Source organism: Nannobrachium achirus (genome assembly GCF_963921795.1).
Source record: "Nannobrachium achirus genome assembly, chromosome: 13".
In the NCBI taxonomy this organism is placed as follows: Eukaryota; Metazoa; Chordata; class Actinopteri; order Myctophiformes; family Myctophidae; genus Nannobrachium; species Nannobrachium achirus.
In genome coordinates, this window is record NC_137833.1 from 48,188,144 (window position 1) to 48,201,684 (window position 13,541).

At 42.5% G+C, this 13,541-nt stretch overlaps 1 protein-coding gene across 1 annotated transcript in view; it reads left to right on the forward strand.

The window, feature by feature from the left end:
• Window positions 1–2,883: 2,883 nt before the first annotated feature.
• Window positions 2,884–13,541, forward strand: part of LOC308296468 (calcium-activated potassium channel subunit alpha-1a) — a gene marked incomplete at both ends in the record, with an annotated part of 305,715 nt that continues 295,057 nt past the window's right edge. The window contains one exon of the mRNA XM_080739756.1: window positions 2,884–3,075. Within this exon, the coding sequence (XP_080595882.1) occupies window positions 2,884–3,075 (192 nt within the window). The remainder of the gene's footprint in view (window positions 3,076–13,541) is intronic.

Genomic DNA, 13,541 nt, shown 5'->3' on the forward strand with positions numbered 1-13,541 from the left:
TTACCATAACATAAATAGTAAGACGGAATTCAATTAATCCATTGACCAGCCATTGACCAATAGATACACAGCCAATTACGTCACGAAATCTCCTGACAAAATTATGTCCGAATTTGGGAGATCACAGCTTTGTATCCATTGACCAGCTTTGCAAATTGGTCAGTCCCCCTCACACTCAAATTAGTTGTTGATATGAAAATATTGAAAAAGAAATAAACAAAATAAATTAAAATGAGAAAAAGCTGCTGTTTGATTATTTGGCATGCAGTAAGAATGGCACACATATATAGAAAAACTCCTGATTCACAATACAAGCATATTATGACATTATTCTTCTGGTTTCTTTTGTTTTGGTTGTTGGTGTATTCCCTATTGACAATCTGAATGGAGTTCGTTAATTTGTATTGATAATGAGCACCTTATCGATCCTGCTTATTGACCCATGGGCTTTTATCGAGCCCACTGTTGAGCGCTTTATAATATTTTGTGGGAAGATGTGAGATGTGAGATTCTGAACAGAACTGGTATCTTTTTGTATTGGCCAGTTGTTGTGAGTCTGAGTTTGTCTATGAGGATGAGAATTGACAAAAGTAAAAAATATTGTCATTTAATATCTTTAGAAAATCATTCATTAGTGTGCAGTAAGTGTTAAATGGCTATATATTATGAATAGTACCGTAACAATGTATTGATCGCCTCTTGTCTTGATTATTTAAACATTATGTCATGGGCCGCTATGCTTAATAACAAGCTTGATAAGCCCAAAGCTTATTGATACCGGGATATCAAGTTTGTAGTAGGCCCTTGTTTCCAGCTCCTTCCCTACCAGTAAGTGGAAATGGTGTATGATTAACTTTTGGGGATATTTCTGCACTTTCTTGGTAAATCACTTTTTTGCATTCTGATTATTTTGGGATTTAAGGACGCTACCTGTAGACCATCTGTGCAAGAATGAGGTAAAAACAACCAGCAATAGAAAATTACAAAGGATTGACTTGGAACTCCATCTTTCAGGGTAGGCGTTTTTTTGCCTATGTGGTGAGTCCCTTCATGGATCAATTTCATGACTTTTGCAGTAAAAGCAAAACTACTGACCATCCATTTCATGAAGAGGACAAGTAAAAGTTATGAAAAAACTTTGTCATAGTTTGTACTACCCCTTATAGAAGGATTACAGGGGAATTTTCCTTAGGAATGTAATTTCCGCCTATAGAAAGTCCTTATATAAAAGGCAGCAGATTCAAAACAGAACCATATTTTTGCATTCTGATTGTTCTGGGATGTAAGGACACTACCTGTAGACCATCTGTGCAAGTATGAGGTAAAAACAACCTGCAGGTAGAAAATGACAAAGGTTTGACTTGGAACTCCATCTTTCAGGATAGGCGTTTTTTTGCTTATGTGGTGAGTCCCTTCATGGATCAATTTCATGACTTTTGCAGTAAAAGCAAAACTCGGGACAATCCATTTCATGAAAGGGACATCCTAAAGATATGAAAAAACTATGTCGCGTTTTGTTCTACCCCGGGTAGGGGTATGGTCAACTTCTGGCCTATTTTTTCCTCTACTATGGCCGCTGCCTGCTACACGAGCCTGTCGTCTCTGCTGCAGACGCACTGAACGAACGGGCAACGCAACACAGCAGCGACGCTCGAAAAAAACAATAAAACACACGCCAACAACGCTCTCATTTTTAACGCAGACGAATTTGAATTGTACAAGAAGAAGAAGGGAAAAAAAGAAGAACGACGCGCCCGCACGAAGGTTATGTGGGCGACGACGCACTGCAGTGGACGCGGACAACAACATTAAATCGCAGAAGACTATAGAAATTAATGGCTGTAGGGGGATATCGTTCGCCGTTTTCAATGAAAAAACCAGACGGTTCAGGCTTTTTATCGATTATCGTTTGACGGCCCCCGCCGGAAAAAAAGAGAGAAAGTGAAATCGATTCTCTCCCTCCGCGTCGCTGGCGTGTAGTCATCGACAGGGTCCCCCCTTCCCCCTCCCCTCCATGGAAGACGGCTAGAGGACCATAGGACGGAGGAGCGCTCAGAAGAACCAGGCTAAAACAGAACAGTTATTTATCTTTTATTTAGTCCCCCGCCGTCGTCCGTGTTCGTCAGAACACTGTTAATTTGGCAGCCGACGGCTGCAAAAAGGAAGATAGAAGAGAGAAGACGCCGCCGGTGTTTGTTTTCCACCATGGCACACAGCTGCCACTCGGCCTCATAATGAGAGAACCGTCGGGACACCCTTCAGATTAGAATAATAAATAAATAAATAAAAAAGCGAAAGCGCGAAATTCTCCGTCGTCGACGTTTCGTTGCGTTGTTGTGGGGGTCTCGTCGTCATTGTTGCAGTGGATTTAAATGCCTCTCTCCAAGGGCCACCGACCCGTTTCTCTCTCTCTCTCTCCGGAGCGGCTGTTCTGTTCGTGCGGTGCGGTGCGGTGCGTGGTGCTGTGCGGCGTTCTGTTGTGACACTGCCGTCACGGGAAGATAAGAAGAGCGTTCCATAATAATAGACGCTGAAATACAGAGGAAAAGGGGGGAGGGGGGATACTAACATTAGAAGAGAAGGGGTGTGAAGAGGCTGAGCCATTTCGAACGAGCGATTCTTTTTAGTGTTATTTGTCATATTTGCCCATTTATCTTGGCCCCATATTGGCCCCATACGGGTTAACATGGCTGGTGAGCGGGGCTGGGGACGCTCCGGGCACCGCGGGCTCTCCGCGCAGCAGCAGCAGCGGGCTCTGTCTCTATGCTAGCCGAGGCGGACCGTAGTGGCAGCGCTGCTGGAGGCTCTATGAGGACCCAGAACACTATCAACAATAACGCAAACCCGCCGCCGCCGCTTGCCGTCGTGGACCCGTCGATCTTCATGTCCAAGATGGAAGACGTGGTCATCCCCTTCTCGTCCGAGGTGCCCTGCGACAACAATGGACAGCGCATGTGGTGGGCTTTCCTGGCGTCCAGCATGGTGACGTTCTTCGGGGGTCTCTTCATCATACTGCTGTGGAGGACCCTCAAATACCTGTGGACCGTGTGCTGCCACTGCAACATCAAAAGCAAGGTGCGATGATGAGCGTTCCATATACACACACACACACGCGCACGCACGCACACATACACACACACCCCAAAAGGACCTGGATTGGCACTGCCAAGAAAGAGCGGACCAAGTACATCAGTGCCACTGCCAGCAGTGACACTGACCTCCGTGAAGTTGGCACCCCATATGATGAAAACATAATAAAAATTGTGTCATTCTTTAGTGCTGGATTTGTGCTGAATTGTGCCATACATTTTATAATTTGTGCTGGTATAATTTTTGAGATATTTCAAGTTATAGTTTTCCCGATTTGGAGTAAATCGGGAAAAAAGGGTCTCATTATTTAGTGGATGTGCCCCAATTTGTGCCATTGAAATCATCAATTGTGTTTTTTATATATATTTACCCATATAAATATTTATATGATTATGAATTAGCAGATTTATCAGCATTACAGTGGTGTGGCCTACAGAGGGCGATGGAGAGCAGCAGTGCTTAATAGTAAAACATAGGAACAGAACAGTGGTGTTATGTAGAATAACTAAAAAGTGTTAACAGCACAAATTATAAAATGTATGGCACAATTCAGCACAAATTCAGCACTAAAGAATGACACCATTTTAATATATGTTTTCATCATATGGGGTGCCAACTTCACAGAGGTGTGGCACTGATGTCTCCCCTCCCCTCCCCTCCCCTACCCTCTCCTCTCCTCCCCCACACCATATACAAAACTGTTAAAAATAGCCCCTCTACAAGCTGTTTAGACGCATTATTTCTGAGCTTGTAGATCAGCCATTTTCGGGGCCCTCCCCAAGAATAGGGATGCCCGGGGGTTCAAGCGGTTAATAATTATGTCAACCCTCATGAGCGCGGGGGGGGGGGGCTCATGTCTTTGGGTAGTCCTCCCCTCAATTAGATGCTGATGATACTGTGTATTATTTTTGGTGTCTCCCCCTCCCCTGCTGTAGCCTACTGTACTGTACTGTACTGTCACCGACTGGCCGTGAGGGTCCGCTTTCCCTTTGCACGACACATTTAGTACACTTTGTGGTCGCATATTTTCTGCTCTGTGACGCTTGCTGCTGCTAGGCCCTGGTTGGTGATTGGGTTTCCAGTGGCCTTCCCCTCACAGTGTGTGAGTGACTCACTGGTTAATTGAGCTGCTTTGCCTCAGGTGTGTGCGTGCGTGCGTGCGTGTGTGTGTGTGTGTGTGTGTGTGTGTGTGTGTGTGTGTGTGTGTGTGTGTGTGTGTGTGCGTGTGTTTGTGTTTGTGCGTGCGTGCACGGCTTCGTCTGCGTGAGTGTGTGCGCTCTGATCTATTTGCAACAGACCTATGTAGGCTGTCTGTGTCAGTGGTTCTCAAAATATTTGTAGCCCATGTCATGCCCCCCCCATTCCACAGGGAGCTGAAGGGTGGGGGGGGGCTCCACACTTTGAGAACCACTGGGTTCATTAATTAGGCCTATGTGTGGTGCAGAGAATGATTTTATTTATTTAATTTAGCACAGACCAGCTATGTTCATGGCTGCATGTTATGTTTGACCTCAATGCGTGCACACACACACACACACACACACACACACACACACACACACACACACACACACACACACACACACACACCATGGTTGCTCGTTGCATTGCAATACCCCCCCCCCATTATGTATGCAGAGATGGACTAGTCGTCATAACAGCTGTCATCACGGATGTGGCTGTATTTAATTGCAAGCTCCAATTAAAGAGCTGATGTTGCACGAGAACTATGAGGTCGGTAATCTCTTACTTAAAAACATAATGGTTCTTTGAGGGGCTATAATAGAGTATGTCTTTCTAATGATGGTTCTTTGTACCGTCACCTAGAACTCTTTTCTTTTTCCTTTTTGCAAAGTTCTTTGAGGAACCAAAAATAATCAACAAACCACTAACCACTAAGTATATCGTCTGTCGGGTGGAAACCTCACTTTTTAGTATTCAATTCACGGCGCGTTTTTTTATAGGCAGGGTTTAAGTGGTTGAAGGCTTCTGTATGGAACCATTTCAATATAGGTGTGAAAGGTTCTTTCTGGAACAGAAAACAATGGTTCTAAGTTTTATGGCACCACTCTGATGAAGCCGTTTCCGTTCCGGTTGGCACCTGTAGTAAGAGGAGAACAATAATACAAAAAGAACAGAAATGGGGCCAATGTGTGGGGATCTTTTGCAAGACGCTATTTTACACGTTCCTCCGTAGCAACCTAATGAAGTCTGCTGGGGATCATACCATGTCAACACGCCGACATCAATGCATGCCCTTTCATAAATAATGTGATATCTCTCCCTGCACCCTTAACGCCCTATAGAATGATGCTAGGAAGTCTTATCTCCCAGCCAGCAAAGCTCAACCTTTTCTAGGAGCAGAGTATTGGCATCATCTGGCCAGTTGTTCAGATGGGTGGGCCGTGTGCTTTATTGCAATGATCAATCAATTGATTTCACACCTTGGATCAATGGAACTAACATAGTATAAAATTGCACTTAATTGGTTAATTTATTCATTATTATTATTATTATTATTATTGTGATGATCTAAATGTGCAATGCAACTAAAGCTGTTGAGTAAAAACAAATAATCTTTCATTAATCGAGGCAAACGTTTTAAAACTATTGTGGTATTGATTTAAGCCATATCGCCCTGCCCTAGCATGACGATTCATAATCATACACATGCGGATACTGTGCTAAAACCCTCAGTGTTAAATTGACTGAAATTACTGTGTGTGTGTGTGTGTGTGTGTGTGTGTGTGTGTGTGTGTGTGTGTGTGTGTGTGTGTGTGTGTGTGTGTGTGTGTGTGTGTGTGTGTGTGTGTGTGTGAGAGTGTGTGTGCGCGTCATGTCTTGATTCAAAAGGGTGTGTGTGTGTGTGTGTGTGTGTGTGTGTGTGTGTGTGTGTGTGTGTGTGTGTGTGTGTGTGTGTGTGTGTGTGTGTGTGTGTGTGTGTGTGTGTGTGTGTGTGTGTGTGTGTGTGTGTGTGTGTGTGTGTGTCGTGCCTTGATTCAAAAGGGACAGGCTGTGTCTCTCCTGCCGTTCCTCTGCAGAGGCTTGTTGGCAGAACACAGCCCTTTTTCCATCCATTTCTGGCTATCATGAGAGGCGTGTCATCGAATGGAGCAGTGGTTCTCAAACAAGATGATATACATGTACATATGAAATTGATGTACAATATTTGATACACATTAGGGCATTCACAAATAGCGATTGTTAGTATTCGAATTATTCGACCTCGAAGTATTCGAATAGTCGAATATTCTACAGGACTGGCCAAACTGTCAAATATTAAGTAAGCAAGAGGCGAACATTGTGAAAATAGCCGATCTACATGCTCACAACGCCTCGCGTTGCGTTGCGAGGCGTTGTGAGCATGTAGATCTGCTATTTTCACAATATTTATCTGCGGAACCGAGTCACATTAAATGTAATACCTACAATTCCAAGTGCTTGTCAGGGTGGGGGTCCCCAGTTCAAATATGTTTATTTTGGGGGTCATGGCCTAAAAAGAATTGAGAACCCCTGGTATTGAGCATTAACAAATTCATCCACCAGACCAGGGGCATTGACAACTCATTCTTATGACTTCCTATCTAGCCAAGCTTTATAAACCATGAAGAGAGAAAAAAAAAAAAAAAGGAAATATTCGACTTTGGTGAACAATGTCGAATAGTGACTTTGATATTTGAATATTTGAATATTTGGTGAATGCCTTAACTCATTCCCTGCCAGGCCCGATAGTCCCGAGATTATTCCAATGTCTTTCCCCGCCAGGCCCGATAGTCCCGAGAATAAAAAAAAAAAAAAAAAAAAATCAATTTTTTTTTTTTTCAAATTTTTTTTTTGACCCCCAAAAATGGAGTAGGCATGATAGCAATCGCGAAATTGCATGTTTAACCCCCATAGCAACCCCATCTTTCAAGCATGGCAGCCATTTTGGCAGCCATCTTTGTTAAACATAGTGGCTGTTATCTCATGAATGCCTGAACGGATTTCCATTCGGATTTTTTTGTTTGAAAGCTGTGAGCAATGTGGACACACGTGGTGCATTATCTAGGCATGGGTGTGCATGATCCGTGCACACCCAATTACATGGAAGTCTATGGAGACGAATGGCAGGTGGGAGTACGGAGGTATGTTAAAATGGCGGTCAATGTGTTAATACACATATTGAATTGATATACATTATGGAATCATTTTTTTTTATTATTCTAATTCTGCATGTTTGGCTGTAAAAGAATATCCAATAATGACATGCCCAAAATTGGGATCAATATTATTAAGTGATTATTTGATGAGATTATCGAAAGGATCAATCAATCCAATGGATTAGTTTGATTAATTGGTACCCCTAGGTGCTCTGGTGTCTGTGTCTGACGAGGTGTCCTTTCCTCTGTCTGCTCTTAATTGCCTCCGAGGGCAGGCTGTCCATCAAGGCGTTCAGCTGTGACCAAACCACCCGTAAAAGACCTTCACTTTGTAGCAGTTGACACAAGTGGTGCTCAAACCTTTTCAGGTCAAGGACCCCCCATCTGAAACTATTGAAGGAAAGAAATATAACGTTGCTGACCTCTTATCCATCTTCTAAACTTGTGTTTGTTTGTTTTTTGTTAATGAGTGCCCTACTTGATCATACTAAAGCATAACTGCAAGCTTGTTTTGAACTTGTAAATCTGCTACTGCTACTTTTGATTTTTTTTTAAATTTGAAACCTGAAAAGTAAGAGTTTTGGAGATGAGAGGTTTCTACCCGACAGACACACACACACACACACACACACACACACACACACACACACACACACACACACACACACACACACACACACACACACACACACTATAATTGCTCTCTACTCGGTAGTGACTGCTACTATGATGATGTCCATAGATGCCATAATCATAATGGAGGCTGGTAGCCATGCCCACATCGTCCACCATACTGGCGCGCGTACACTACAGTGAGTGTACGTATGTGTCAGAAGATGATGACAATGAATGAACCCAGGGCTGTGTGAACATAACGAGGCATCCATCTTGTAGCTCTGCTGCTGTTGTGTGATCTGTTTGTATCTCCTGCTAAATCCTTGCTTCCCAAACATTTCTTTCCCCTTTTTTCAGTTTTTTTCCCCCTTTTTTTTTTGAGTGGCGGTCATGGACTGTGGTGTGAATAAATATCCAGGTTTTTCTTGAGGATTGAAGTGATTAATTCATAATATGTCATTGTGAGCTGGGAGTCCTGTGGAGACAACCCTAGTACTTATCTTGGGGTTGAGAGAAGGTTTGGGAACCCCTGTGGTAAATGAAGACGAGCTGGAGAAGGTGAAGTTAAAATAAGGTTTCTGTCTTGTCCAGTGACAATATCGATTTCGGCATCCCCTGACATTGAAAATGTTTGAGAGGGGAGGGCACTAGAACAGTCCTCTTGGATGACTTTGGAAGGGGGCTTGACACTTGGCCGCTGAGGGAAGAGGCTTGTTAGGAGTATTAAAGGAGGGGAAACCGGATCTGCGTTCAGCTGACTGCTGAGGCCAGTGGCCATGTTGGTATGTGTCAGAAATGGGATGCATAGTTGGAAGGTGGGGGTGGGCAGTACTAGGAACTCACAATCAGGGGTGAGAAAATGAATGTGGAAAGTGGGAGAGTGTGGCTTTCGGGAGGGGAGGTGGAAACTTTGGGATTGGGGTGCAAAGACGAAGGGGTTGGTGGGTGGTTGGGTTTGGGGGGAGAGAGGTGGTGTTGAATAGCGTGGTGTGTCCTCATCCTCACTCTGTCGCCCGTTGTTGACTCACCGCTGCCGCCCTCGTTGTCACAAAAGCCCCTATCATAGTAGGCACCGCGGTGATAAGCTATCCACCGCGGTGTAGTCTTTTTAAGTCATAAAACGACAACATTGCGTCATTACTCACGGTGAAGAGCTATCCACCGCAAACCCTGACACATCTCTCTGTTTTTACTATCAGACAGATCGGCCCATCACCCCGTTCACTGATTGGTCGATCTAGACCAGTCATAGTCACAGTGACTTCACCGTGACTGACTATGATGGCCTCCACTTATTTTCTCACTTTAGGAGGATAGCTTTACACCTAAAATTTGCGGTGATAGGCTCTTCACCGCAGACTCTGATAAGGGCTAAAGGCTCCTCGGTGTTTGTCTCCCGGGTTATTTGTTATAGATTTGTTTTAAATAATTATCTGAATTGAATTAGTCTCAATAACACTTAACCCGGTATTATGCCTCGGGTGTACAAAAATAGCAAAAGAAATGCCGATCTACAAGCAGCTTGTATAGATCTGCTATTTTCCCTTTTGTATTATCTTTGTTTATTCATCTCAAAAGTGAGCAATAGTGGTGATATTGATTTGAAGTCGTATCGCCCCCCAGCCCTAGTTGACACACACACAACAGCTGTGTCCATATCCGTCTCCTATGACTCCTACAGCCCTAATCATTTACAACAAAAAGAAGGAGGATGAAAAAAACAGAATGGAAAATCTCCGGTGTCGAGGGATTTGGCACCTGAGCCCAGGGCATCATGTTGTGCAAAAAAGAAAAAAAAAAGAAAAAGAGAAAAGAACATCAAGTGGTTTGCGGGTATTTCGGAGGTAAGCATCGGTCCCTCAGGTTCTCTGGACTGTGAAGCGACAGACACTTAGTTTGCAACGTATTCTCACAAATAGCATAGTCATGTAGTGACAGATTGGGATGCAAAAAGTCACACGTCGGGAGGAGTAGGCGTAAGTTCACAAGCTATCATTGGATACCGCTTTTGTATGTACATGTAAAGGAACAAAGTACACTTACTTAAGTACTGTACTTAATAGGGCATTCATGAATAGTGATTTTTAGTATTCAAATTATTCGACCTCAAAGTATTCGAATAGTCGAATATTTGACAGGACTGGCCAAACTATCAAATATTAAGTAAGCAAGAGGTGAACATAAATATTGTGAAAATAGCCGATCTACATGCTCAATGTGAGCATGTAGATCTGCTATTTTCACAATATTTATCTGCGGAACCGAGTTAAATGTAATACCCCCAATTCCAAGTGCTTTTCAGGGTGGGGGTCCCAAGTTCAAATATGTTTATTTTGGGGGTCACGGCCTAAAAACGTTTGAGAACCCCTGGTATAGAGCATTAACAAATTCTTCCACCAGGGGCATTGACAACTCATTCTTATGACTTCCTATCTAGCCAAGCTTTATAAACTATATATTTTGTAAAGAGAATACAAAAAAATAAACACAAGCGAATATTCGACTTCGTTGAACAACGTCGAATAGTGATTTTGATATTCGAATATTCGAATATTTGGTGAATGCCCTACTACTTAAGTACAATTTTGAGGTATTTGTACTTTACCTGAGTATGTCCAATTTCCAATACTTTTACTTTCAATCTACTCCACTACATCTCGGATCCAAATATTGTACTTTTATTCCACTATATTTATTTGAAAACGTACTATTTACATTGTAGATTTGGATTATTATCACAAAACATGTGAACCACTTTGGCCCTATTTGGTTACGATGAGGTTAGGCTTATAGGCATACTGTAGGTCTGCGTTGGGGTTAGGCATAGTTTTGGGTTTAGGTTGGGCATAGGTTTGGGTTGGGGTTAGGGTTAGGAATATGTTTGTCTACATGCGACTTTGCGGGGCCGACCAGTCAAATGTCAAATGTTGACGTTTTAGGGATAGAGCTGCAAAATGTTGTGCACCTATCTATCTAGTGTACCTTTTCTGGGGCAAACATTCTGGGGGAAATAGCGGATCTTCAAGCTCACAGTGTGTTGCACCGTGACGCGTATAGATGGAGGAATGAATAAAGGAGCGTATCTAGCATAGAGCCTTGGAGTGCCCTGGTAATTTAAGGGGTTAAGTAGTTAAATTCAGAATACTAAAAGGTTTTATAATGCTACCGTCCCAGTGTGAATATGAGCCTACAGCTAATCCCAATGAATGGAATGGTAGCTGCTATACAGTACTAGATATTAAATTATTACCACACATTTACATAATTGACATTTCGTTGCTTTCAGGCAGAAACCTCTCATCTCCATATTCTAACTTTTTTCCTTTTTCGTAAATTAATAGAACGGGTACACATTATTGTGTATCATTATGTTATGCTTTAACTATTGAAAAATAGCAGATATACAAGCTCACAGCGCGAAGGACCCCCAAAATGATATGTATTTGGCCACGGACCCGCATCTCAAAATATTTAGTTCCAGGGACCACCCAGAAGCAAAATTTTAGTTACAAACGTTCGCTTTGAAAATACATACTGTATGTATATTCAAAGATTTGCACACATTTTCACGACTTTGTCAAAAATAGCAGATCTACAAACTCGCAGCGCGGCACTCTGAGCTTGTATATCTGCTATTTTTCACTGGTTAAAGCGTTCAATAATCCTAGGCCTAAATGGGTTAACGCCCTACTCGATCATTCTACAGTGTCACAAAAGCATCAGCAGTAGCAGATAAGAGAGAAGCAACATGTTTCGGAGCTTGCAGAACTGCTGCTTTTGATGCTTTTGCCATTGCTGTATTTGAATCCTGAAAAAGTAATCAGTTTTGGACCTATGAGGTTTCTAAGCCGACAGCATCAGTATAGATTCTTGGTGCTCGGCTTGATGTTTTCACCAGAGTGCATTAAATCTGTATAAGGTTGTATAAATTACTCTCTGCCGGTTCCACAGCAAATCCTGTGAATCTGATCCGCAGCAACCTCCATTTTCAACGTAGTTGGGGATTGGGAGCTAATAGGAACTACAGCCGTTAGTTGGCATGCTGGAATAGAAGCAGTTGTTCTTGCAGCATTGAGTAAAACATATTTATAGTAATAATAATAAAAGGTTGAAATCTTGTTTGAAATGACCAAATCCACCCTTCTGATGATGTCAATGGTTAGCAGGTTTCTGAACTGTCCACAGCCCTCCTCTGAGACGCAGAGTAGACCGAAATTGTATAATCTAATGACATTATTAGTGTGTGTGTGTGTGTGTGTGTGTGTGTGTGTGTGTGTGTGTGTGTGTGTGTGTGTGTGTGTGTGTGTGTGTGTGTGTGTGTGTGTGTGTGTGTGTGTGTGTGTGTGTGTGTGTGTGTGTGTTATGAATCCTGCTATAAATGTAAGAAACCTCTTTATGTCATTCTGTCTGAACCGCATTTTTCCTCCTCAGTGAGTCGACCGATTGATCTGAACTCGCACGGACGAAGAGAATGTTTCCACTTTTCCCAAATTGAAACTGTTCATTTAAACGCTAAATTAACTTAAATAGCGTGTCTTTCTTTCTTTTTTATTTGCGAACGGTCCTCAAAGGCACTGGGATCAGTAGTCATGGTTGCAGTTCCATAGCCCGGTTGGAGGGTGCGTGTAAATGGCAGGTATATGGTGTGTTACAAAACAGAGAGAGTGAATGCAGTGTTGCATTCCTGTGTCTTTTTAAAGTGGCATGGATTGCAGAGGTGCATGCGGCGGGTGTAAATGTTGTGTTCCTCTGTGTATCCCCTCGTGCTTGGCAACGGGCCATCTGCATTTCGCCAGAGCTAGTGGAGAGCAACACCCCCCCCTCCCCAAGCGTTGCCATGTCTGCTTATTGTAAGCAACTTTGGGCTTGTTTTTCCTCCAAGTTAAAGGAGCTATAGTCAACTTTTTCTTGAAAAACGGATGCTAAAATAAAAATAATGTTTCGAAAATATTTTATTAAAGAATATGCTTCATATATGTGTTTCTGTTCAAAATTGTCCACAAAAAGCATAAAATAATGATAAAATAATCATTTTGGCCATTGTCAGACCGACACTTTGTTTACATCCTAGTCTATTCTTTTATATGGATTGATAGGATGTAAACAAAGTGTCAGCCTGACAATGGCCAAAATGATTATTTTATCATTATTGTACGCTTTTTGTGGACATTTTTGAACAGAAACGCATATATGAAGCCTATTTGTTTTTATAAAATATTTTCAAACATTATTTTTAATTTAGCATCTGTTTTTCAAGAAAAAGTTGACTATAGCTCCTTTAAGTTCCTTGCAAATATTCATATTCATATTATTATTGTTTTAACCAGTTCTCAAACCTGTCAAGGACGCCCAAATTAATGTATTCCTCTGCAGTTCCCCGCACCACCCCAATCTGAATTTTAATAAATATAGGCCAATTTTGTAATATCAGATCCAGATCTTTTTGAGATCTATACAAGATCGTTGCACGTCGTGAGCTTGTAGATCGTCTATTTTCAAATTGCCGCTGCATATAGGTTTGTGGCCTGCCTTCTTGCCTTCTTTTGGGCTTGTCTTCATTGACTTGGCTTATATCTCTCACAAAATCTGGCAACAGTGCCCCCTCCCCCCCTGCCATCAGCTGTCGCTCTCACTAACCACCCGTGTACCACCACTATGGCCTTGCCTTGCCCAGGACGGTCCAGCTCTAGTCTAGCC